Genomic DNA, 27,804 nt, shown 5'->3' with positions numbered 1-27,804 from the left:
GATTGTGAGTTTGTGACATGACTATGTACTCTGTAAACTGTTCTACACACTGCAGATAGCATTGTGTGAGTACTGCAGCTATTTATGCAATATGCTACCTGTTTCATGTATTGTGTGGATATGTGTGTGTATATTTTATGTTTTTAAGGAGATGTTTTGATGGTAGGCCGACTTACACTGTCAGAATTCTAGCGGTTTTATTTATGCAGAAAAAGCGGTCATAAGTATATGGTTTAAGTTTTAATGTTCTATGCAAAATTTCAATGTGAACTGTAAAGTTATAGTGCTTCTTTAATATATTGCTATGTGACATCTGAGCATATTCCAGGCTGTAAAGCTTAGAAGATTATTTTAACTTGCAAGCTGGAAGATTGTTGACGTACTGGTTACAAAAAGCCAAAACATTCTTTGTTAATGCCAAGGTTAGACTGCGCAGTATGTGTAAGACAGAATGCTGGTTTAAAATTAACATTACTGCAATAATTATAAATGCACATTTTCTTAATTATTACACACAGATATTATTAATCTAAATATTAATGATCAATACAGTCCTTCTAAAGAAAGAAATAGTTACTGTTAAACCCTATATAATATAATTTAATACTTTTAAAAGCTGTATTTTACCTGTCAATGATGAGACAGTAAGACATTCTCGTGAGATTGTTTTAGTTTTAGAGGGTTGTTGACATGTACTTGTTACAAGGCCAGCAAGAGAAGATAAAAATTTCCCAGCTATAGAGGTCAAAATATGAAAGTGATAAAACAAAACAAGGTGTTTTCCCAATTAGTTAAAGATGATTCAATAATGCCACCTGGCGGTTTCATAGTCTTATACAATCAACATTATTAATACTGTTTGTTATTTGTTATGAAAGGCTGACCTCTGCCGGTTGAAGTTATTATATTTATATAGAAAAGGATTTTATATTATTAAGATATAGTATGCAATTATTTCTTATGTGATTAATTGTTTTAGGAAGAATTTATATAATAAGCTTTATATTTCAATGAGTATATAAGAAGCCCTCAAGGCTTCAATAAGCCTTGAATTGCTGAGGGCTCTTACAGGTCTGTGTACAGTGTCAACCTGACCAATCTCATGTCTGGGGAAGTACCAAGACATTCCAACCTAATTAGCTGTGAACACTTTATCAGAAATGCGTCATGAATGACATTGTTTAGTCTCAATGTCTGGGGCAAACCAGCAGACAAGATGGCTGGTGACGTCCATTTTTAATTAACTGCGTCAAATATGACCTTTTAATCAAATGTCAAAATGTCAGATGACGTTAATTCCCACAAGATAAGGTAATTAAGAATTTATAAACAATAATATTGTGATTTAGGTATTCAAAACATAGATAGCGTTTGACGCACGGAAGCTTTAGCCAATCAGAGTCTGGGATTCAGGGAAAGTCCAGATTAGGCAGCCATATTGCCTCCTATCCCTATAAAAGTAGGGGCTGAAAGCTCATAGTTTGCAGAAGCCCAACAATCTCCTGAGAAGACACATGAGGCAGAAGCTACCTTCCCACAAGTGGTTCTAGATGCTGAAGAGATGACAGAGAAGGGGTAATATGCTTAATATTCTGGTGATTTACTTTATACATTTTTCAGGATTAAGTTTTATTAAGATGTTAGCAAAAAGTTTTTTTAGAAGCTATTTTTTATGCTATTTCTTTAAGAAGATGACTACAAGTTTTACACAGCTACTAGATACGCAGCTATTGATACAGATGAGACTACTTTTGATCTTACTCTACATAACACAACTGTTATATTCTTTTTTTTTTATGTATTTAGAAGATTGATGATCGCTTGGCTATAAAGCCTTGATAAGATGGAATACTGTTAGAAGGAAACACTACTTGGAACTGTTCATATTTTGTATATATGCTGTATGATAAGCAAATACAATTTTTATATAAAATCATATACTGAGTGCTCTGATTCATTTCAAGGTATACCGTCAATCTATAATTACTGTTATAGAGGGTTCAGACCCCACTATGCCGGATTTATATGATAGCAACGCTTTAACGGTTGGACCTTTACTGAGTTAGCAATCATGAAAAAGGCAAGAACCGCCAAGGTTTTTGACAACACCACAGCTAACTTTGTGTACATTTGGCACCACCTATGACGATGCCCACATTCACATGCATGGCCACACTTTTTGTGCACCGCAGAGTTACTCAAGGATAGGGGTGGCAAAAACAGTCTTTGTCCTGCTGAAGGGCAGGTGCAAGGGGGGCGCTAAAAACCCTAGTTACGCCTCTGAACTGATGCACCATGTCATATAGATGATTTGTCCTGGCTTCTTTGCAAGAATATTAATGCCTCTTTGGTGTCAAATTTATTATTCTTATAAGTATTTTTTATTTTTACTTGTAATGCATCAACATTACACATCTCTATACAATAAACCTGCATGCCTAAGTACAAAGTATGACAAAGATGAAGAAAAGGTCCATGTCCAATCAAGTTTATGGATCAAACGTAGCCATACATCCAGCGATTTTGTGGTGGATCGATCATCATATTCAATAATTATTAAATCAGATGAAAATAGGTGCCACAACAAGGTAGCCCAATTAACAATTCAAACGATTGTGGCCCAGTCTAACAGATCGATATATTGCCAATGTCCCCACCTCTGGGAGTTCTAGAAAACAACTTAAAAAGAAAGGGACACCCCAAATAATATTTAGAAATTCCAGATGCTATATTTCAAATGGGCTGCTGACAGGTGGTGGAAGCACTTGACAGTGGCTCCCATGGACCTGCTTGGTTACACCTACATCTACACCACTTTATCCTGGCCAGGAGTATGCCTGTTGGTATGCGTGAGGGGTGCTAGCGTGTGGGGATAGCCATCTCATGTGGTTTTAATATGTTTAATATGTTTTTTCAATAATTCATGTGTTCCAATAAATGTTATCATGTTATAGATCATTTGGAAGGTCCTCAGATTATTTCAGCAGATCAGTGAGCACCTGTAGTTTAAAAATCGCTCTATTTATATAAATTGGTTACAGCATGTGCTTGGCATGGGCAGGGGGTGGTGACTGTTCCCAGCATGCACATCTACAGTAAGTGCAGCAGCCACACTTAGAAGTGTCATTGGGTGGTTTTCGGTTGCCACTGACATGTAGTTGTGAGTTGTAAAATGCTGCCATTCAGCTGCGTTGAAGTTCGGCCTTTAGGCATTCGCAGATCAAGCGCTGAACTGCGTGGCAACCACTTAGTTCAACCATCCTCCTGAAGGAGGCCTAAAACGGGATAGTATGTTTTCACTTACCTCCTAAGGTTAGTGATACTTATTAATAAAAAAAAAAAAGTTGTGCATACAAATAAATGAAATGCAACAAAATGTAATTTCCCCAAATTTAGAGGTATACGTTAATTGTCTTTTTGTAAGTCACTTTCTTTTAAATATATAAAGGCCCATCTACACTATGAGATGTTGTAGCGATCCGACGGCTCGATTAGCCGCCGGATCGCCTCTTCCGCGTACCCGCCGCGTCCCCGCCGGCATCAATACCCGCTCGATTCCTGCTCGTCCCCGCGCCGCGCCGCTTATCTTTCGCTCAATTCCCTGCCATTGTCCCCTAGCGGGGAGCGAGCAGGGAATCGGCGGAAGCAAGATCCGTCCTGTCGGATCTTATCAATCGAACCGCATCAGCGGCTCGATTGATAAGGAGCATCACGGCCGCATCTACGCGTGTAGATGCGGCTTAAGAGAAGTTTGTTTTAGGATTTTAAAAGATATTTCTGTAAATCTTTAAAGTAATATATTGTTTAATGGAATTGCATTGCTGGTGATAAAAAAGCATCACTTCAGTTGCTTCTACACACAAAATGTGTTTGTCTGGTAGTACTAAAGTGTTTCATTCTATCCTACTGGTAAAATAGCCTTTTTGGAAAGTAAGAGAATACTTATCTTCCCATTTAAAACGTTCTTTAGAATTGTATTTTTTGTTAATTTTGGGGGTGCATAGTTTCTTTGTAAGTTGTTGTCCCAAGAATGTTTTCCAGATTCTGCTAGCTAGTGCCATGGTATTATTCCCATAAGGACGGGAGAAAAACCGGACAAGAAAGCAACAAACTGGACTGTTGAGCTTTGAAAACGTAAAGGATGATTCACAAAGCTTTTTCACCTGTTTTCATCTGCTTTCACCTTATTTATGTTAAATTTTTAAGCTCCCAAAGAGCAAAGAAACATATATTTAATTAAGGTAAGAAAAGTAATATTGAAATTAAGTTAATCAGGAACAACATCCTTGGAGGGATTATTTTGCTTGTAAATGTGCTGTGCTGGAAAGGTTATTTTTTACTAATTAGGGGAAAAAGAAGTAATTTATGAGAACTTTTGTAAATTGATTTGATTGTTTTAATGTCTTTAATTTTTTCCTGTGATTCTTCTTTTCTTTTGCAGAAATACAGGAACAGCACAGACAATACCTCCTCAGCAACACTATGGAAGAGAGTGAAAGACTAGAATCTACAGAAGAAAAACAGCATTCCTACAGTTCCCACCGTCATATGGATTTGCTCGCTACTTCCGTCCAGTCCTTTCGTGGTCGATCTCAACATGAACTCATAGAGGCAGCAATAAAACATAGTGATTACTTGCAAACTGGTCGGAATACCCTTGAATGTGTATCTCCTGACAGGCTGTTCCGCTGGGCCGAGCGACTGAAATTTATGCCACATGCTGTGATTGTGAGTGGCGTGTCAGGAATAGGGAAGACCACGCTGCTGAAGAAGTTTATTTGTGATTGGTCAAATGGCAAATTCTATCAGAGATTTGCTTTCCTTTTCTTCTTCAGATTTAAGGACCTCAATAGGCTTCAAAACATCAGCTTGGAGTCTGTGATCCTTCAAGAATATCCATATCTTGAGAAGCAACTTGAAAGCATTCTACAAGATCCAGAAAAGTTGCTCTTTATATTTGATGGCTTAGATGAAAGCATTCATGAAATAGATTTTAAATCTAGCCAGTTGTGCAAGAATGTTACAGAGACAGGAAGTGTTGGAAATATTGTAGTTAGTCTGGTGAGACAGAGTCTACTTAAGGGATGTTCTGTGCTGTTAACAAGCCAGCCACATAGGTTAAGAGTAATGGATATCAGTGTTTTCAAGAGAATAATGGAAGTTACTGGATTTTTACACAAAGACAAACAGCTGTTCTTTAAAAGATTCTTCAGAAACAAAGTCTTATCAGACAAAGTTTTCGATCATGTGAAGCAAAATGGTGTGTTGTACAATTTCTGTTGTATTCCATCGTACTGCTGGTTTATCTGTACCGCCCTCTCAACTTGCTTCAAATCTGATTCAACAGGTTATCATCAAACAATGTCCTCATTGCCAAGAACATTAACGCAACTCTTGGTGACTTTTATTGTCAACAATCTGTGCAAACATGGTTTAAATAAAGACGATAATCGAAATCTGTTGACATCCATTGGGTGGATGGCAGAGCATGGCATCAAGAATCATATCACTAGATTTGAAAAACAAACCTTGTCCCTGTATAACATAGATAACACATCAAAACTTTTTTCAAGTTTTTTGGAAGAGTCCAAGAGCTCTCTTACAGTATCCTTTTCCTTCCTACAGCCCATCATCCAGGAGTTTTTTGCTGCTTTGGTCCATTATATTGATTATTCTGCTGAAAAATTACAAAGGTCACTTGAACAAGTTACACCCTACAAAGATAACTGTGGTGAAATGTTTCTTTCTTTCCTTTGCGGTCTCTCAAATGTTTCCACTAGATCCATTTTAAAGCCTTATGTGGGTGATTTGTCCTCCATTGCAGCCAAAGATGTTGTTGCCTGGCTCCAACAGACCTTTTCTAAAACACAGATTTGGAAAACCGACGAGGAACATTTATTTAGATGTAAAGGCTTTCGTAGGGATGCATCACAAAAGAGAATGCTCCTCAACTTGTATTTCAAACTTTTTGAGATGAATAATAAAGACTTTGTTTTGCAGTGTCTGGGATCAGGTAGAAGTTTGGACTTTTACCTCACCCACCTGATGCCTCTTGATTGCACTGTGTTGCCTTTTATACTGGAATCCTGCAGAGAGACAAAGGCACTTAGTTTGAATCAGTGTAACATCCAAAGTGATGCCATTGAGAGACTTGCACCTTCTTTACACACTGTACAGACACTGAGGTACCTATATGTGTAATTGTTCTATTTTTTTTAAAGAAAATATTATAACTCTTGTAAAATATAAGAATTATGCAATTTAATTATATATTCTTGGCAAAAGAGGCTCTCTGGAAGTTATTTCTTAAAGTGAGACAAGCTTAAAGGGAACCCAAGGTTAGAGTGATATGGAGGCTGCCATATTTATTTCCTTGTAAACAATGCCAGTTGCCTGACAGCCCTGTTGATCTTGCAGTATAAGTAGTGTCCGAATTAAAAACCCTGGAATAAGCATATGGCTAATCCAGCAAAACCTGAGTCAGCTGAGTCACAAACACCTGATCTGCATGCTTGTTCAGGGTCTATGGCTAAACGTAATAGAGACACAGGATCAGAAGGACTGCCAGGAAACTGGTATTGTTTAAAAGGAAATAAATAGGGCAGCCTCCATATCACTCTCACCTCGGGTTCCCTTTAAGCTTGTCTCACTTTAAAAGAACTTCCAGAGAGCCTCTTTTGCCAATAATATAAAGAAGATCAGTTCTCTTATCTACATATGCCACTAGTCCCAGCATTCACAGCTCCTGTCTCATGCTGTTTTGAGAAGAATAGGTCCTATCTGAAATGACTTGTAGGATGATGAGATTAACAAGTACAGGACCAGCCCTACAGTACTGACAATTTACCGGTTGGAGTATTTGCTGCACAGTTACCCTCCCTGACCTGTAACAATAGATCACAAAACTTACGGTAAATTGGACTATGCCAGCATACATTAAACTAAGCAAGAAATGGCAGGAAGACAGTTAGATGTCTAAACACACATTTTAACCTTTAAAACCAAAATAAGAATATGGGGTACCAATATATATATATATATATATATATATATATATATATATATATATATATATATATATATATATATATATATATATATATATATATGATCTTCTAAAAAAATTAGCATATTGTGATAAAGTTCATTATTTTCTGTAATGTACTGATAAACATCAGACTTTCATATATTTTAGATTCAAATACACACAACTGATGTAGTTCAAGCCTTTTATTGTTTTAATATTCATGATTTTGGCATACAGCTCATGAAAACCCAAATTTCCTATCTCAAAAAATTAGCATATTTCATCCGACCAATAAAAGAAAAGTGTTTTTAAAACAAAAAAAGTCAATCTTCAAATAACTATGTTCAGTTATGCACTCAATACTTGGTCGGGAATCCTTTTGCAGAAATGACTGCTTCAATGCAGCTTGGCATGGAGGCAATCAGCCTGTGGCACTGCTCAGGTGTTATGGAGGCCCAGGATGCTTCGATAGCGGCCTTAAGCTCATCCAGAGTGTTGGGTCTTGCGTCTCTCAACTTTCTCTTCACAATATCCCACAGATTCTCTATGGGGTTCAGGTCAGGAAAGTGGGCAGGCCAATTGAGCACAGTAATACCATGGTCAGTAAACCATTTACCAGTGGTTTTGGCACTGTGAGCAGGTGCCAGGTCATGCTGAAAAATGAAATCTTCATCTCCATAAAGCTTTTCAGCAGATGGAAGCATGAAGTGCTCCAAAATCTCCTGATAGCTAGCTGCATTGACCCTGCCCTTGATAAAACACAGTGGACAAACACCAGCAGCTGGCATGGCACTCCAGACCATCACTGACTGTGGGTACTTGACACTGGACTTCAGGCACTTTGGCATTTCCCTCTCCCCAGTCTTCCTCCAGACTCTGGCACCTTGACTTCCGAATGACATGTAAAAGTTGCTTTCATCCGAAAAAAGTGCTTTGGACCACTGAGCAACAGTCCAGTGCTGCTTCTCTGTAGCCCAGGTCAGGCGCTTCGGCCGCAGTTTCTGATTCAAAAGTGGGTTCATGCTTCCATCTGCTGAAAAGCTTTATGGAGATGAAGATTTCATTTTTCAGCACGACCTGGCACCTGCTCACAGTGCCAAAACCACTGGTAAATGGTTTACTGACCATGGTATTACTGTGCTCAATTGGCCTGCCAACTCTCCTGACCTGAACCCCATAGAGAATCTGTGGGATATTGTGAAGAGAAAGTTGAGAGACGCAAGACCCAACACTCTGGATGAGCTTAAGGCCGCTATCGAAGCATCCTGGGCCTTTATAACACCTGAGCAGTGCCACAGGCTGATTGTCTCCATGCCAAGCCACATTGAAGCAGTCATTTCTGCAAAAGGATTCCCGACCAAGTATTGAGTGCATAACTGAACATAATTATTTGAAGGTTGACTTTTTTTCTTTTATTGGTCGGATGAAATATGCTAAGTTTTTGAGATAGGAAATTTGGGTTTTCATGAGCTGTATGCCAAAATCATCAATATTAAAACAATAAAAGGCTTTCAACTACTTCAGTTGTGTGTATTTGAATCTAAAATATATGAAAGTCTAATGTTTATCAGTACATTACAGAAAATAATGAACTTTATCACAATATGCTAATTTTTTGAGAAGATCCATATATATATATATATATATATATATATATATATATATATATATATATATATATATATGTGTATATATATATATATATATATATTTATATATATATATATATATTATGTATTCCGTTGTTTATCTCATCTGTATATTTTCACTTATGGATCACTTTAAACAACCCAGAAAGCTCCATCTCTGGGCTTGAGGAGCATTGCCATGCCTGTGCCTCCCAAGCCCATTATTATAATTCAGCCTCTGCTTCAGAATAGAGCCTGCTCAGCCTGGTGTATTTGCAGGTGGGTTGCTGGGTATGTGGCTATATTGCCTTCTCTGGTCAAACTCCTAAGCTACTGTAGGTAGTAATGACAACAGAATAATCAGGTACAGCAACCTGCACACTTGTTTTTAAAAGCAAGCACTGTAGGTAGGGTAGAATGAAGCCATTCCTTCTGTCACGTTTGACACAGGATCATTTTAAGGGCCAGTTGATTCTAGGTCCTCTGTCAGACCATTTCCCAGGTTGGATAGCAGTAGACTAGCATGCTGAGTGGACTCATGTTTTCCTCTGGGCACATTCACAAAGTCCACAGCGGATGCATCACCATTCAACTGATAGGAGTGTGGCAGACATTTAAAGTACATCTAAACTGAGAAGCATATGAAGGCTGCCATATGTATTTCATTTTAAACAATACCAGTTGATTGGCAGACCTGCTGATCTTTCATGAATCAGTAGTGTCTGAATCACCTATTTGAAACAAACATGCAGCTAAACCAGTCAGACTTCAGGCAGAAACATCTGATCTGCATGGCTGATTATAAGAAAAGCTATTGGAGGAAGAGCCTCAGTAGGACAGCCCGTCAATATGCATTGATTTGAAGGAAATAAATATGGTAGCCTCCATACTCCTCTCATTCAGGTGTACTTTAAAGTGGACCTGAACTTTTGCACAGGACAGTGGGAAAGCTTAGATACATGCACATTGTATGTATTTAGATAATTTAGCCTCTCTAAATCTTCCTCATCTGTGACTGATCACAAGTGTAATTTGATATTGCAGCTGTGACAGCTGAGCAGCTAATTGGTAAACACAGGATGTTAACAACATGTCTGCTTTCATGAAAGCAGGAAGTAGACACGCTGCAGGTTTATTGCAGGATTTGTATCAGCTGTTAAAAAGAAATGTTTTTCTTTAAAGGATAGTATGTTGTTGCTTATCTTTTAGAGAGGAAGTTCAGAGTTCAGGTCTGCATTAAACAGACCTCCAGAGTAGTAAAGTGTATTTGTATTATACGAATATGCTACTACACCAGGTGGACAGGCATAGTGTGGACTGACCCTAATTACACATGGACCTCAAGTTTATTTCAAACGCTAGCTGTGCAAACCTTGAAAAGCTGGCAAACAGCTTATATGAGCGATATTCCACACTCTGCAGCCGGGGATCGGCCTCTTCGGAGGTGCGGTGTCCATTCCAGGCGCTAGTCTACTTTAGGGGACCCACCGCAAATCCCCATAGACACTTTCAGCTGGGCTGCAAAACGGAACAAATGGCTTCCGTTTGCTTGTTGAAACCCCCACAAGCCATATACCCATGGATAGGTAAGCATGCCCTGTAACGAATTGGGAGGTTTTCGGTAACAGAAAGTTTAAATTGGCCGTGTAGGAGCCACCGAACGGCCTAAATCTCGGTTCCGTCGGCCATCTTAATTCTGCTGTGCAGGTCTCTTTCTTCCTCCTCATTGGAGGGTTTGTTAGCTGGCACGCCCCCACCTAACAATCCCTCCAATGAGGAGGAAGAAACGACCTGCAGAGCAAAACCAAGATGGCCGACGGACCCGAAATTGCGGTCGTTCCGAGGCTCCTACACAGTCAGTTCAAACTTTTTTTTTTACCGAAACCCGCAAAATTCGTTAGAGGACATGCGTAGCTACCCGGGGATATAAGGCTTGTGGGGGTTTCATCAAGCAAACGGAAGCCATTTGTTCCGTTTTGCAGCCCAGCTGAAAGTGTCTATGGGGATTTGCGGTGGGTCCCCTAAAGTAGACTAGCGCCCCATTCCATGCCTTATTTCCAGGTAATTGCAGCAGCAAGCTCAGTTCAGGCAGCCAGTATGCCTACTTTAGCTATATTTTCCTTGGTGAGTACAGAGTAAATCAGCAAACTATTGTATACAGATTGAATAAAGTGGGAGTGCACGCACTGTGGATATTAAAGGTTCAATGGTCAGAGCGTGTTTCATGATGGTTACCAGGGCCAGATTTGTACTTTTCAGCGCCATAGGTTGTCACTCCCCTCACCCGCAGCCACTCAATAGCATTCTGTCCAACACCCTGACTACCGATCACTTTTTTGCAGGAGGAAATGCCTGTTTTAGTGACTTGTGTATACATGTGAATGTTTTCTCTCTGAAAAATGAGAGATTTCATAGAAATAGAAGGGGTTGCCATACATTTATCTAGGGGAAAAAAAACCTTATCGCTTTCTGTTTAAGATTTACAGTCCAGGGGTAGAGAGGAGACCAGCAAGACTGTTCAGCTCAGCTTGAGTTGTAAAGTGGAGCTGATAATTATCTTAAAATGTTTACCTTACTGGATCAGAAATTTTGTCTAGAACCCAAGTCACATATTGCCCAGCATGCACATGGTGAACCAGGTTTCTCTACAACCCTGGCACTAAACTGAAGCTTGTATGTTCAGGAGATAGCACTGTCTCATCACACACCAAGGAGGATAATACACAGAGCTCGGGAATTCTGACTATGTGTGCAGCAATGCAGGGAGGTTTTGGAGCAGGAGTAATCATTTATTTTGACATGTAGTCTCTTCTCTCCCCAGGTCCTGCGTCCCTTTTATCCTTCTACTTTTTCAGTGCCCTAGGCCATGGCCGTTGTGGCCTTTCCAGAAAAATTAAACAACATAAATCACAACTTATGGCTTAATTAGCTTCCATGGGCTCTGTTCTTTCCCATCAAGCAAAACTATGGCACACAGCTCTTGAAAACCTTCTTATTATAGTTTAATGTGATGGACAGGCTCATTGATGATATTGAGCTGCAGGAGACACTGCAGGAGGAGAGCACAAGGTTGATGTAGCCACTCGCAATCCCATAAGGTACCGTGGCAGAGAGGTTGAGTGGCGCTGAAAGCCACAACACCCCTCATGTAGAGAACAGCATCATGCGTTTCAACACTTAACAAAATAAGATATGGAAGGTTGTATTTCTCTGACGATGCATTGCCTCTCTTCCAGGGGTGTAACTAGAAATCACTGGGCCCCCCATTCTACCCCCCCCCCCTCCCGATTTCTGCACAGACAAACTGAGAACCAATGTTATTCTATTGGCTAGTGCACATTGAATGTGTTTTTCCCGTGCAGATAAAAACAGACAGCAGTGAAGCACTGCGTTCATTTTCTCTGTTAATTAATTTAGCCTCTGCACACTGTTTTCACACATACAGACACACATGGTGTGCAGAACACACATTCAGAAAACCAACAGACGACTGTGCTCCCAGCCTCAGCTTATTACTCTCACTCTGGCCATCTCTGATGGAGCAGAACTGGCTCTGCAGACTTCTCCAGCATCACTACAGTACAGAGCACTTTGGGAGAGATAGAGAGGCTGGGAAAGACCCTGCTGCACACTGAATAGGGACTGTCTACACATCTTTGTCTACAAAACTTTGTAGAATTCCTTATCAGTGGCTGAGCAGATGCAGTCAGAACAATTGTGCAGAGAGAAGTTTTTTTTCTCTCCGTGCCCTAAGTTGTCAGTCTCTCAGGACAGGGAAAATAATTTTCTCCCACACAGGGCTCCCTGCAGCTTTTGGGCCCCCTGCGGCTGCATCCCTTGCAGGGTCTATTGTTACGCCCCTGCTCTCTTCCAGAGGACCCAAGACAACAAAGAGGTCATTGTTGGACAGCTGTTGCTGTGTATGTGGTTAGTTGAAGTACCATGCACAGAAACATCTGAATTCTCCAACTAACACCACAGGAATTCAGCCAGCATTCATGCAAAAATCCTAAGATTATAAGCTGAATCACTGTGCAGATCAGTAGTGTGCTGAGGGGAACAGTAAAGTACAGGCAATAGGATTGATTACATAGTTTGAGTTTTGCTGGTAGAATGTTCTGAAATTTTAGTTCAAGCTACCTGGCTCGATACCAGTCTTTTTGAACCTTTTTTTTGTCTTATTTCTTTGATAAGTTTTATTGAGTCGGTGCAGTGGAGAACAAGACTTTCCAAAACTGACTCACTGTGACCTTTTATTACATACTAGCTGATGGCCCGGCTTTGCCCGGGTATGTATTTTGCTGTAGTTGGCTCCGCCCACTTTTTCTAACCCTAACACACAATTACTCAATTAATCAATTACCAAATTTGTGAGTTTTGTGGTCTTTGGCATCAATAATTTGCATTGAAATTAAACAAATCTGATTGGCTGCCTGTGCTTCACCCCTTTTCTGAATTTGAACCCCAGTCACCCAATGACCAACTGTACCAGGTTTGAGGCTTGTGCTATTAACAGTGCAAGAATGGCAGCAATTAAATATTCCCCTTGAAAATCAATAGGTGAATTTTGATTGTCTTTTGTAGGCTCCACCCACTTTTCTGAATATGAATCCCAGTCACCCAGTGACCAACTATGCAAAGTTTGAGAACCCTATCGTTAACAGTGTAAACATGGCTGCAGTTTACATTTTCCCAGTAAAATTTGTATTTGTCTCCGCCCACTTTTTGGTTAAGGGGATACAAAGTATCCTATATGTTATTCCAGGTAATATACTATGTGTGTGCCAAACTTCATTGAAATCCGTTCAGCCATTGGCCTCAATTCACTAAGCGTATCTCCTGTCTTTAACCACTTGAGGACCAAAGTCTTTTCGCCCCTTAAAGAGACACTGAAGCGAGACTAAATCTCGCTTCAGGTCTTATATATAGCAGGGGCACGTGTGCCCCTGCTAAAACGCCGCTATCCCGCGGCTTAACGGGGGTCCCTTCACCTCCAACCCACCTACCGCAAACGTTGGTCGGAAAATGGTCGCTGGAGATATCCTTCCTGGAGGCAGGGCTAACGGCTGCAGCCCTGCCTCCCAGCGCGTCTATCAGACGCGCATCGCCGCCTCTCCCCCGCCCCTCTCAGTGAAGGAAGACTGAGAGGGGCGGGGGAGAGGCGGAGATACGCATCTGACAGACGCGCATGGGGCAGGGCTGCGGCGGTTAGCCCTGCCCCAACCAGGAAGCGCTCCCCCGCTGCACGGAGGGGGTTTGGGGGGACAGGGACCCCCGTTAAGCCGCGCTATAGCGGCGTTTTAGCAGGGGCACGCATGCCCCTGCTAGCTATGAGGTCTGAAGCGAGATCTATTCTCGCTTCAGACTCTCTTTAAGGACCAGAGCCTTTTTTTCCATTCAGACCACTGCAGCTTTCACGGTTTATTGCTCGGTCATACAACCTACCACCTAAATGAATTTTACCTCCTTTTCTTGTCGCTAATACAGCTTTCTTTTGGTGCTATTTGATTGCTGCTGCGAATTTTACTTTTTATTATATTCATCAAAAAAGACATGAATTTTGTCAAAAAAATTACTTTTTTAACTTTCTGTGCTGACAATTTTCAAATAAAGTAAAATTTCCTATACATTTGACCGCGAAAGTTATTCTGCTACATGTCTTTGATTAAAAAAAAAAAAACATTCAGTGTATATTTATTGGATTGGGTAAAAGTTATAGCGTTTACAAACTATGGTGCCAAAAGTGAATTTTCCCATTTTCAAGCATCTCTGACTTTTCTGACCCCCTCTCATGTTTTATGAGGTGCTAAAATTCCAGGATAGTATAAATACCAACCAAATGACCCCATTTTGGAAAGAAGACCGCCCACACACGCTCAGATTGATTGGGTGATTGGGTGCCCGCAAGGGGCAGATTAGGGTCTATTCTGATGGGTAACAGTGACAGGTGGTGATAGGGGGTGATTGATGGGTAATTAGTGGGTGTTTAGAGGAGAGAACAGATGTAAACACTGCACTTGGGAGGTGATCTGATGTCAGATCTGCGGGCGATCTATTGGTGTGAGTGGGTGATCAGATTGCCCGCAAGGGGCAGGTTAGGGGCTGATTGATGGGTGGCAGTGACAGGGGGTGATTGATGGGTGGCAGTGACAGGGGGTGAATGATTGACAGGTGATTGACAGGTGATCAGTGGGTTATTACAGGGAAGAACAGATGTAAATATTGCACTGGCGAATTGATAAGGGCGATCAGAGGGAAGGGGGGGCAGGATCAGTGTGCTTGGTGCAGACTAGGGTGGCTTCAGCCTGCCCTGGTGGTCCCTCGGACACTGGGACCACCAGGGCAGGAGGCAGCCAGTATAATAGGCTTTGTATACATTACAAAGCCTATTATACTGTTTACATGCGGCGATCCGGGTGCTAGTAACCCGCCGGCGCTTCCGAACGGCCGGCGGGTTACAGCGCGTGGGGGGCGGAGCCAGTCGCCCACGGCTGATCGCGTCACGAATGACGCGATCGCCGCATAACCAAGCCCGCAGCCGCCCCCGCCGATGGGCGTATTGCGGTCGTTTAGGCCCGGACTTTGTCGCCGCCCATCGGCTGGGGGCGGTCCTTAAGTGGTTAATAACGTTTCTAGAGTTATCACCATGGTGATAAGGCATGTAGTATTCCGGAAACATTTTACCTCAGGCAAACCTAAAGTTAACTCTTCTGTCTTTAAGTTAACTCTTCAATCCTTAAAATAACTCCAGAGTTAAAAACAGGCTGTTTATTAACTGCGTGTGAAAATAACTACAGAGGAGGTAACTTAAGGAATGAAGAGATAAGATTACTCTCTTACTGTGTGGTGGTAAGTTTTCTCTTGCCTTATTATCTCCAGCATGATCTTAGTGAATTGAGGCCATTGTTGCGTGATTGAGTAACAAACATTCAAACTTTCGCATTTATAATATTAGCAAGATGGAGGCTGACATATTTATTTAATTTTAAACATACCGGTAAATGTTCCCTCACTGTTCCACTGATCCATTGATCCTCTACCTCTAATTCTTTTATCCGTAGATCATGAACAAGCATGCAGATCAGATGTTTACTGACAAAAATGGACAAGATTACCTGCGTGCTTGTTTCAGTTGTGTGATTCAGACATGACTGCATCAAAAAGTTCAGCAGGACTGTCAGGCCACTGGTATTGTTTAAAAGTAAATATAGCAGCCTCCATTTCCCTCTCGCTTCAGGTTCCCTTTAAATGAACTGCCATAAAAAATAATCACTGATGAAAAAAGAGGCATTCTTACAGCACCTTTACTTGGGGTATTCTTATTTTATTTACAGTTTGATATTATTAAAAGAGGCACTTCATATTTTTTTGTGTTTTTATATATATGCATTGATATTTATTTTGTTTAATGTTTGCAGCATTACTAGCAACCACATTGGGGATGATGGAATTGGGTTTTTATGTTCTGCGTTGGTTCATCCAGAGTGCAGGATCCACACACTGTGGTAAGTTGTCATTCTGATAGTCTGTTCCATACTGTCATGTATTTTCATACCTCGTTTGGCATAAGTACGGGTTCAGTGGATTAAGTCATCCCATTAAAGCTACTGTAAGTACTTACTTTAGTATAAGCATACAGAACACCTGAAAGCAGAAATAAGGGCTTACTGTCACACCAATAAATTATATATTTGTCATATAAAATCATTTCTTATGTACTGCACACTCCACACATATAAATTAGAGAAAACAGTGAAACACATAAAATAAAATAGTGGCTATTAAATTGCAATAATGGTGCATAAAAACGCCTGAGGCACGTTTTGAGGCCACACCACCGCTTCCTCAGAGGCTCAACAGGAAAGTCAGTTTCACAATTTTTTGGCTCACAAAATCTTAATTCATCATAATTGAACTTGAAGAAAAGGGCTTTATCAGGGGGTACATGAAATAAAGGCACCTGGAAAGAAGGACGCAGGGAATTGCAGCTAGTAGAATATCAGTAAAGTTACCGATATTCTGCTTCTTAATTCTGATAGTAAAATATCTGTAAAATATCCTTATGGATATTTTACTTTGACATATACTAACCTTACTCTCACACAGAATCCTCCCTCTGCTGATGCCTAATGCTTAACCCGCCCTCCACAGATACCTAACCCTTAACCCTCCCTCTACCTATGCCCAGCGGATCGCTCAGAAACAGCCGTATCAGTCCGCCGACAGTGTGTACACACGCCGGACTGTCGTTGGAACGCCCACCCAGCGGGAGGTGACGACGGACCCATCGTTGCCTCCACTCCGGCGTGTGTACGGACCTTAACTCTTAATTCCCCCCCCCCCCCGGTGAGGTCTAACCCTTAATCCACCCCTCAGTGGTGCCTTACCCTTAACCTCCCACCTCACTTCCCCGCCCCATCCCCCTTCCCGCCGTAAAGCCACAAGTTCTTTCCAAGGAGCCAGGGGATAAACTGTGCAAAAGTGCTTGGTGCTTAAGTACCAAGAAGTACATTAGAAATGCAGTGCAACATCAATAACAAAATAAATACATATAGGGGTTAAGTCATTAAGCTACGCTGCTAAAGCAGTGCAGCTTAATAACAGCAGCGTGAGGTAAAAATCTCTAGCGCATGCTATGCTGCCATAGCATGCGCTGCTAACTTATGCACACTCTATTAGTTTAACGAGGGCTCCATTAACATAACCGGTGCTCCACTGGACCCGCCCTGAGCCTCAGCGGCTTCAAAGGACGAGATTCCTGCACTTTGATTGTCCCAAAAGTCTCCCTGTCAAGTTACAGGCAGCCTATTGGGTCAATTAAAGTGCAGGGATCTGCGCTTTATCAGTGCAGCTTAATGAATCAACCTCATAGTCTCATAAGCTAGTGATTAAGCTTGGAGAAGCTATCCCCTGACAAAGTCCCAATTTAAGGTCAAGCATGTAGGAAACTTTATAGGTGTGTGGTTCACTTACTGCAGGCATATGAGGTTTTTATTGACTATTATTAGTAGTTCTGTTTTAGGGAGTTTCCCTTTTGTGCTTGATTGCTTGAGGCAGTCTTCACTACTGTTGCCATGTTTGGTGGTGGACTATGTTACCTTTTCCAGTGTTCTCACATGTGGCATGATGCCACACAATATGCAAGAAAACTCAGAAGCAGGACAGAGAGAGTGAGAGAGGACAGCAGCACTGAAGAGGAGGGTGATCTGAACCTGACCCTGGAACAACTCTACATTTGTGGAGAAGGAAGGATTATGGTGTCAGCATGGTTATAGGGTAGAGGAAAGAGGACATGGTGGCTACACTAACTACTGGTGAGGAGGGGCAGGGCAGGGTTGTATGGTGGCAGCACTAGTTATGGAGGATGGTAAAGTTGACATGGTAGTCACACTATTAAGAAGGGGGAATAGACATGGTGACTGCACTTGGTATGAGTGGAGATAATAGTGGCATGGTGGCTGCTCTAGTTATGAGACATTGACATGGTGGCTGTACTTGCATGAGTGGAAAGAGAGGAACATGGGGGCAGGCATCACAGTTTCAACAGGGATGAGGGAGGGTCATGATTTGTAATCATACCACTGGCCTTAAAGGGAACCTGAAGTAAGAGGAATATGGAGGTGGACATTTATTTAATTTTAAACAATACCACTTACCTTGTAGATCTGCTGAACCACTGCCCCTAATACGTTTAGCTATAGACCTTGAACAAGCACGCAGATCAGATGTCTCTGGCAAAAATTTGACAAGCTTAGCTTCATGCGTGATTCTGGTGCGTGATTCAGGTATTTATAATGCCAGAATGATCAGCAGAACTGCCAGGCAACTGGTATTGTTTAACCTTCCTGGCGGTAACCCCGAACGTAGTTCAGGGTAAGCCGCGCAGGAGGTTTTCTCAGGCCCTACTGGGCCGATTTACTTAATTTTTTTTTTGCTGGACGCAGCTAGCACTTTGCTAGCTGCGTCAGCACACCGATCGCCGCCACCCCGCGCTCGATTGCCGCTATCCGTCGCGCCGCGCCCCCCTCCCCCACACCCCGTGCGCTGCCTGGCCAATCAGTGCCAGGCAGCGCCGAGGGGTGGATAGGGACTCCCAATGACGTCGCTGACGTCGGTGACGTCATCCCGCCCTGTCGCCATGGCGACGGGGGAAGCCCTCCAGGAAATCCCGTTCTTTGAATGGGATTTCCTGATCGGAGATCGCCGAAGGCGATCGAAGCGGGCGGGGGGATGTAGCAAGCCCTGGGCTCGCTACATGATTTAAAAAATAAAAAAAAACTGCTACGCTGCCTCCTGGTGGAAATAATTAAACCGCCAGGAGGGTTAAAATGAAATTAATATGGCAACCTCCATGTACCTCTTGCTTCAGGTTCCCTTTTACAGTTCAGTATCAGTATCAGAACCTCTGCTAGCCATTGGTATTAGACTGTTAATTGGATGTGAATAAAGCCTAATGGTAGGAGTCAGTCATAACTCCAAGCCAAAGATGAATCAGATTCTCCAAACTAAAGAAACTAATTTCAAGTTTCAGATCACTGATACTGATACTGTACTATATACTACTGTATTGTTAACTTGGCCACCATTCCCTGATGTGATTAGATTGTTTTATATAATAAAATACTTTTAAAGAATTATACAAAAAAATAATATTTTTTATTGGATTTGTGTTCTGTTTTATTTGGTAGCTTGTGCATGACTGACATAACAGACTTGACCTGCTCCTATTTGGGATCTGCAATGAAGAGTAATCAGTCCTTAAGAGAACTCATTTTGGATTATAACAAGTTGGAGGGCCCACACTTCCGGGAACTGGCAATGGCACTGTCCAGTCCCACCTGTAAACTGGTAACACTAGGGTGAGTAAACCGTGTGCTGAAGATGAGGTTTATTAGAAGTCACTGTGCAAATTAAATTAAAGGAAATCTAAAGGGAGTGGAATGTGAGCATAAGGGCTGGTTCAGACGGACGTTTGGAGGTGTCGTGTTCGTTGGCGTCGCGGCGGCAATGCGTTCGGGCTTTCAGCAGCGTTCGCATTGCGTTCGGATGCGGTCGCGTTTTTTCTTCCCCTAGGGGGACATTACCCCTTGCGGTTAACCGCCCCTGGAAGCAACATGTAGCGTTCGTGCAAACGCGCGTAAAAGCTTGGTACAAACGCTCCCATTCACTTGAATGGGAGCGATTAACGCCAAGCCCCGAACGCTGGCAGTAAACGATCTGCAAGCGTCCGTCTGAACCAGCCCTAACGCTTCCTGCCTAGCTTTTCATGATGATCTTTTTTCTTTAAAGTGAACGCAAGGTGAAGCTAAACGCATGACATAAACAATTATATTTATCCTCCTACTCCTAAAAATGATTTTTTTTAAAGTATTCCAGGGTTTTCTATTATATTTAAAGGGATACTGTAGGGGGGTCGGGGGAAAATGAGTTGAAGTTACCCGGGGCTTCTAATGGTCCCCCGCAGACATCCTGTGCCCGCGCAGCCACTCACCGATGCTCTGGCCCCGCCTCCAGCTCACTTCTGGAATTTCTGACTTTAAAGTCAGAAAACCACTGCGCCTGCATTGCCGTGTCCTCGCTCCCACTGATGTCACCAGGAGCATACGGCGCAGGCCCAGTATGGTCTGTGTCTGCGCAGTACGCTTCTGGTGCCATCAGCGGGATCGAGGACATGGCAACGCAGGCAATTCCAGAATTGGGGAGTGGCTGCGCCAACACAGGATGTCTGCGGGGGACCATTAGAAGCCCCGGGTAAGTTCAACTCATTTTCCCCCGACCCCCCTACAGTATCCCTTTAACCTTCCTGGCGGTAAGCCCGAGCTGAGCTCGGGGTAAGCCGCCGGAAGGCACCGCTCAGGCCCCGCTGGGCCGATTTGCATAATTTTTTTTTTGCTGCACGCAGCTAGCACTTTGCTAGCTGCGTGCAGTGCCCGATCGCCGCCGCTACCCGCCGATCCGCCGCTATCCGTCGCGCCGCAGCCGCCCCCCCCCCCCCCCAGACCCCGTGCGCTGCCTGGCCAATCAGTGCCAGGCAGCTCTATGGGGTGGATCGGAATCCCCTTTGACGTCACGACGTCGATGACGTCGGTGACGTCATCCCGCCCCGTCGCCATGGCGACGGGGGAAGCCCTCCGGGAGATCCCGTTCTTCTCGGCGGCCGATCGGAGGGGCTGGGGGGATGCCACTGAGCAGCGGCTATCATGTAGCGAGACTTTGTCTCGCTACATGAAAAAAAAAAAAAATTAAAAAAAAAAGATTTGCTGCCCCCTGGCGATTTTTTTGCAAACCGCCAGGAGGGTTAACCACTTACAAAGTAGGCTGAATGTTTTATGGCCTCTAATCAGTGGCAAACTATTAAGTGTCCCAGAGTCAGAAAAAGGTCAATAGTGTATTTATCTCTCCCCGCCCTCAGAAGTTATATTCTGCCAGGAAAACTTTTATGGCTGTAATTTACTTATCTGTGATGTTTACTATTTTCCCGACAAGCTACCACAAGACAGAAGCTGTCACTTCCATGCCTTTAGAAATTAACTCTTTCAGGCAGCAAAATAAAACAAGTGAAACAGCCTGGTTATCAATATGTTTTATACTGCACATACACATGTTTATCTCATCATGTCACATGTTGCCTCGGGTACACTTTAAAGTTTTCTAAACAAGCATACAGATCTGGTTCAAGTATGCAGGCCAGGCCGCTTTATTACACAATTATATTTATTGCATGATTGAGATATTGCTAAAGTCAGAACATAAAGCAGTGCTGTATTTAGACATAGGCAAATTGGGCAGATGTTTTTCATGGAATTATTATATGCAGCTATTGGCCCTGAGGTGTTATGCAACATGATTAACAAAATGCTTGCTATAAATCAGTCTCTGTGCAGTGGACAGACAGTTGCATGATTCTCCCTGATCACTAATTAGAGGTGATAAAACTTCTGAGTAGCTCTACATAAACATCTGACTGCAGAATAGAGGTGGAAATTTCTTTAGGTCATTATTACAACATGTGGGAGCTCAGTTAGTGTTAAGAAAAAATAGTGTGAATTGAATCTGCACTGGAACTTCAAGAAAGTCTAATTTAGGCCGACTTCACACTGCGGATTGGCGTTAACGGTGTGGCCCGGGAGCCGCACCCCAAAAACAGTTTTAGGGGATTACCGCATTAGTACGCGGTAATTCCCGTCTGGCAGCCAGCCAAGCAGGAAGCGATGCCCACTTCCTTTGACTGAAGCGATCACTTGCATGGAAGCGTACAGCTTCCGCACATGCGTGACACGTAAAACTACAAAGTGGCTGTATAGGCAATAGCCTGCTATTTTGGGCTATAGGCTTTTCTTCAAGCCAAAGTAGTTAATGTAAATGGGTGGTAATTCCATTACAGATCTTGGCACACAAAGCTTTCCTCCACCCTGCTGGAATGATACTCTAAAGGTGGCCACTAACAGTCCAATTTCATTCGGGTGATCAGAAATTCTGATCGGATTGGTTGTAAATAATCTCTGTTGATGGGGACAATCGATAATAAAGAATTATAAAAATAGTCGTCCAATTGGATTTTCGTCAGATCAAAATTTGGATTTTCTTGTTGGTTGTGATAGATAGGAAACAAAGATTGGTTCGTTGATGGTGTAGTGAATGATTTTTCTTCCAATCAGAATTTTCTTATCGCTCAAATGATTTTTCACTCGAAATTGGATAGTTAGTGGCCACCTCAAGATGCCCTCCTCCAGCTCCCAATGCATGTAATGTGATCGGGGGCCGGAGTATGGGAGCATAGAGCAAGTGACTGCCTGGAGGAAGAGAAGACCCAATACAGCATGGGCAGGTAAATATTACAGTACTCTCTGCGCTAATCTGCATGGGGTGGGGATACAGCTAGGGATGCTCGGATGTGCCTCATCCATGAATTCGGAAATCTGCGTGGTTGCAAAAAAAAATCCGCATTCGGCCCCGCCGCATGCAGATTTTCGTCCGCGTCCACGCAACCACGCGGATTTCCTGCCGTGAATGGCGTAATCGCGCGTGGATTCCCGCCCGGAGGCGGATTTTCTTTTAACGTTAATAACAAAGCCCCCATACATGCTACAATCCCCCAAATTGCATGGATTATCGAGGTGATAAGGGGCAACATAGCTTCAACATAAAAAATTCCCCAAAATTTTTTTTTTCTAGAGAAAATGGATTTTAAAGTGAAATCAACACTTTAAATGGGGCTATTAATTGGTAATAAGTGGTTTTAAAAAGGGATATACTCGTTAAGCAGTCAAAGAGGTGAAGGCGAGTTCCAATGGCACTTGGCGGCGAAGGTACCGCTGGAGTAGGATGAGTGGCTAACGCCAAAAGGCCCCAGAGAGGTTTTTGTAATTTTTGTTTTTGTTTTTTTTGCAGCAATTAGCAATGACATCGCAGCAGAGTTGTCAGTGGACACGGGCAGTGTGAACGCAGAGTGCAGCAGCGGGAAGCGACTGAGTCAGGAGGAGGAGGACAATGCGGGCGGTCAGTTCAGCAGCAGCAGCACAGAAGGACCATGCCAACATACTGGTGGTAGTAGTAGCAGTAGCAGCACAGCGTCATAGTGCTGGCCAAAAAATTAAATGCACCCGGTGACCCGGGCAGTGATAACGCAGACAGAGTACATTGGTGGTACCGTGGTAGCGACTGAGTCAGGAGGAGGAGGAGGACAAAGTGGGCGTTCAGTTCAGCAGCAGCAGCAGCAGCACAGGAGGACCATGGCAACATACTGGTGCTAGTAGTAGCAGCACAGCGTCATAGTGCTGGCCAAAAAATTAAATGCACCCGGTGACCCGGGCAGTGTGAACGCAGACAGAGTACATTGGTGGTACCGTGGTAGCGACTGAGTCAGGAGGAGGAGGAGGACAAAGCGGGCGTTCAGTTCAGCAGCAGCAGCAGCAGCACAGAAGGACCATGGCAACATACTGGTGCTAGTAGTAGCAGCACAGCGTCATAGTGCTGGCCAAAAAATTAAATGCACCCGGTGACCCGGGCAGTGATAACGCAGACAGAGTGCATTGGTGGTACCGTGGTAGCGACTGAGTCAGGAGGAGGAGGAGGACAAAGCGGGCGTTCAGTTCAGCAGCAGCAGCAGCACAGAAGGACCATGGCAACATACTGGTGCTAGTAGTAGCAGCACAGCGTCATAGTGCTGGCCAAAAAATTAAATGCACCCGGTGACCCGGGCAGTGTGAACGCAGACAGAGTACATTGGTGGTACCGTGGTAGCGACTGAGTCAGGAGGAGGAGGAGGACAAAGCAGGCGTTCAGTTCAGCAGCAGCAGCAGCAGCAGCACAGAAGGACCATGGCAACATACTGGTGCTAGTAGTAGCAGCACAGCGTCATAGTGCTGGCCAAAAAATTAAATGCACCCAGTGACCCGGGCAGTGTGAACGCAGAGTGTAGTAGCGACTGAGTCAGGAGGACAAAGCGGGCGGTCAGTTCAGCAGCTCAGAAGGAGGACCATGGCAACTTACTGGTAGTAGTACCATAACACCAAAAAAATAACCAAGGTAGGCACTAGGCAGATAGTAACTGTCTTTATAAAGGCAGGCATAGTTAACAACAGCACATGCAGCAGCCACTTCATGTCCCCCTGTGTCCGACAATAGGGGCCAGAAACTCACCTTCCACCCAAGCCTGGTTGATTTTCAGGAAGGTGAGTTTGTCCACAGAGGCGTGGGAGAGCCGAGAGCGCTTCTCTGTGACCACGCCACCGGCCGCACTAAAGCATCTCTCTGAGAGGACACTGGAAGGAGGGCAGGATAGGAGTTCCAGGGCGTACTGGGAAAGCTCGCTCCAGATGTCCAGTCTCTTGACCCAGTACTCCAAGGGGTCCACGGGGCTGTCGGTGTCATTGAGCCCGCTGGATGACCCCATATAGTCAGACACCATGGTGGTCAGTCGTTGCTTGTGCTGGTTGGTGGTGGATGCTGTGGCGGGCACCTCGGTTCTGGGCTGCTGCACTGCATACAGGCTCTTGCTTAGGCTCTTCAGGTCTCCGGGGCGCCAGTTGCTGCTGCTGCTGCTGGTGGTTGTTGTTGTGCTGCTAGTGGCAATGGCAGGCACCTCTTGCTGGCTTGGCAGAGCAGTTACAGTGGGGGTGGAAGGCTGGGGGAATGCTTCCAGTAGTCTGCGCACAAGGGCCTCCTTCAACTCCCTTGTGCTTTGCTCGGTGGTGGATGGCGTCATTAAGTCTCCCAGCTTCCCTTTCAGACGGGGATCAAGCATCAAGGTAATCCAGATGTCCTCCCTTGAACGCATCTGGATCACCCGGGGGTCCCTGCGAAGGCAGCGCAACATGTGCACAGCCATGGGAAACAAGTGGGCCCTGCCAGCAAGATCTTCCTCGTCCTCGCCATTGTCCCATAATGCATGCCTGTCCTCTTCCTGTGCCATGTCGTTGTCCTCCTCAAACCGCCATCCACGTACAACGCCTGCTGCACTCTGCTCCTCCTCCTCATTCAGGTTAGGGACCTCCAACTCTTCCACTACCTGCTGTGAGCCCTCCTCTGAGCTGGACTGTGCTGCCATCTGCTCCTGTTCTTCCAACTGCCTCAGGGCTTCATCCCCACGCTCAATTAAATTGTCCATTGCCTGCTCCAGCAAACCAAGGGCACCCACTGGCACACAGAGGCCCGCTCCTCACTGACCATCTTGATTGCCTCCAGGAAGGGACTCAGCACCAGGCATACTTGCTGCATCAGTGTCCACTGAGTGGCAGTAATCATGGGGACTTGCTGGTTGCTGGGGACACTTGGGTCTAGCATGTAGGCCCTAAGAGCCAGCCTGTGCTGACACAGCCGCTCCAACATGGCCAGAGTTGAATTCCAGCGAACTGGCATGTCGATGATCATCCGGTGTTGTGGCCTTCCATACTGCTGCTGTAAGGTGGACAAGAGTGCAGAGGCAGTGGCTGACAGGCGGAAAAAGCGTACCACCGCCCGGGCATCCTGCAGCAGCTCGCTCATCCCCTGGTAGGTGCGCAAGAAGCGCTGCACCACAAGATTGAGCACGTGGGCCAAGCAGGGGATGTGCTGGAGGTTTCCCTGCTGCACTGCTGCCACCAGGTTGGCCCCGTTATCGGCTGCCACATACCCCACTTCCAGGCCTCTGGGGGTCAGCCACCTCCGCTCCTGCTTCCTGAGGGCGGCCGGGACGTTGGTGGCCGTAAGCCTCTCCTTCCCCAGGGTCACCAATTTTAAAAGGGCTTGGCAGTGCCGAGGCTTGGCGCTGCTGCTGCCGAGGCGGGCTTGCTTTCCGGGTGCAGAGGGAGTGTCGTGACAGGACCCTTCTGCATCCCCCCTGATCCCGCGCGGTGGCACCACTAGCTGAGCTGATGCGCTCTTGTCCTCCCTCCCTTCCATCAGTGTCACCCAGTGGGCCGTAAAGGACAGGTAGCGACCTGTCCCAAATCTGCTACTCCACGAGTCCATGGTCACGTGGACCCGCTTGCCCACAGAGTAGTCCAGGGAACGGGACACGTTTTCCACCGCAAACTTGTGGAGTGCTGGGATGGCGCTCCTGCTGAAATAGTGGCGACTGGGGACTTGCCACTCGGGGATGCCAAATTGGAGCAGCGTCCGCATGGCGCTCTCCATCTGCACCAGGGAGTAGGGAAGCAGCTGTGATGCCATGGCCCGGGCCAGCAAGCCATTTAGTTTGCGGATCCGCCTGTGGCTTGGAGGCAGAGGCTTGGTCAGACCCTGAAAGGTGTCGCTCAGCAGGGTCTGACGACGCTGGGATGCAGGGGAGACAGAGGAGAGAGACGAACACTGGCTGCCAGCCTCAATGTCTGTGTCCTGAGTAGCCGAGGTGGAAGAGCGCTTGCGTGCTACTACTGCTGCTGCTGTGGGGGATTCACGACCCTGAGGGAGGGATGATGCTGCTGCGCTGGTGGGCCTTCTGCTCTCAGGAACCCCTGCCAGCAGTGCCTGCTTCCTCTTAAAGTCCGCATACTCGCGGCAGTGGCGGCTTCTCAGGTGGCCCTGGAGGGATGAGGTACCCATCTTGCTCAGACTTTTCCCACGGCTCAATCTTTTGCTGCATAACCTGCACACCGCATACCTTTTGTCATCAGTACATTCCTCAAAGCAATCCCACACTGGTGACTTTAATTTACTGCGGCCCCCACTAGCAGAGGGTGCAGCGGAACAATGTGTGGTAGTAGTTGCCGGGGGTTGCATGGTGGTGGTGCCGGCTGAAGCAGTGTCCTGTCTACTTCCTCCACGCCCACTGCTGCCGATGCCCCTGCCCCTGCCTGACATATGGCGATATCCTTGCCTAGGCCGAGGTGACTCGTCATCCTGCTCTGCCTCTGACCATTCTTCCACGGACTCAGCAGGCTGCACATAGTTAGGGTCCACAACGTTGTCATCATCAGCAGCATCATCATAATCCAGCTCTTCCTCTGACTCCCCCGCCTCTTCTTCTGTCCCTACATCCCCAGACACAGACCCCTCTTCTTCATCACCAGAACTCAACAACGCTTGTGATTGTGGCCCGATCTCAATCTCTGCCACATCAGTCCCCAGTAAGTCCTGAGCTTCTTGCATCAGCAGGTTCCCAGAAGCCGGACTGAGGGACAGAACGCTGTCATCCTGGGAGGGCTGCTGACCAGTGGGTGCTGGGGTGGATGTCACAACAAGCGTGGGACGTTGGCTGCTGCTGCTGCTTGGAGTGGTGCTCACAGTAGAGGTCTGGGAGGAAGTCATGATGTCCATGAGTACGTCAGGTTCCATTTGCTCAACCACCACACGGGGACCAGAAACTTTAAAATATTTGGACAATGGCGTCCGCTGACTCGGCCCAGGCTTTGCTGCCCCCCTTTCTGCTGCAGCACGACCACGTACAGCTGGGCGTCCTCTCCCTGGACGTGGAGCAGTCCCAGAAGTGGCTGAGGCAATTGAACTCCCTTTCCTCTCACCCCGCGAAACCCTGCCAGACATGTTGCTAGTAATGAATCACTGGATGCAGTGGGCACAGTACAAGGTCACTGAAGGATGCACCAGGCACAGTACAACGGCACTGAAGGATGCAGTGGGCACAGTACAAGGTCACTGAAGGATGCAGTGGGCACAGCAGTGGGCACTGGATATACAACTAGGTCACTGAAGGATGCAGTGGGCACAGTA

General features: G+C 44.9%; 1 protein-coding gene across 1 annotated transcript in view; it reads left to right on the top strand.

Annotated features, from left to right (window-relative positions):
- Positions 1 to 27,804, top strand: part of LOC137532687 (NACHT, LRR and PYD domains-containing protein 6-like) — a 91,608-nt gene that overhangs the window by 45,063 nt on the left and 18,741 nt on the right. Inside the window, exons 6-8 of the mRNA XM_068253502.1 lie at positions 4,442 to 6,185; positions 16,074 to 16,160; positions 19,344 to 19,514. Of these exons, the coding sequence (XP_068109603.1) occupies positions 4,442 to 6,185; positions 16,074 to 16,160; positions 19,344 to 19,514 (2,002 nt within the window). The remainder of the gene's footprint in view (positions 1 to 4,441; positions 6,186 to 16,073; positions 16,161 to 19,343; positions 19,515 to 27,804) is intronic.

The sequence above is a fragment of the Hyperolius riggenbachi genome, chromosome 9 (assembly GCF_040937935.1).
Source record: "Hyperolius riggenbachi isolate aHypRig1 chromosome 9, aHypRig1.pri, whole genome shotgun sequence".
Classification (NCBI taxonomy): domain Eukaryota; kingdom Metazoa; phylum Chordata; class Amphibia; order Anura; family Hyperoliidae; genus Hyperolius; species Hyperolius riggenbachi.
This window is presented reverse-complemented; position numbering and strand designations above follow the sequence as displayed.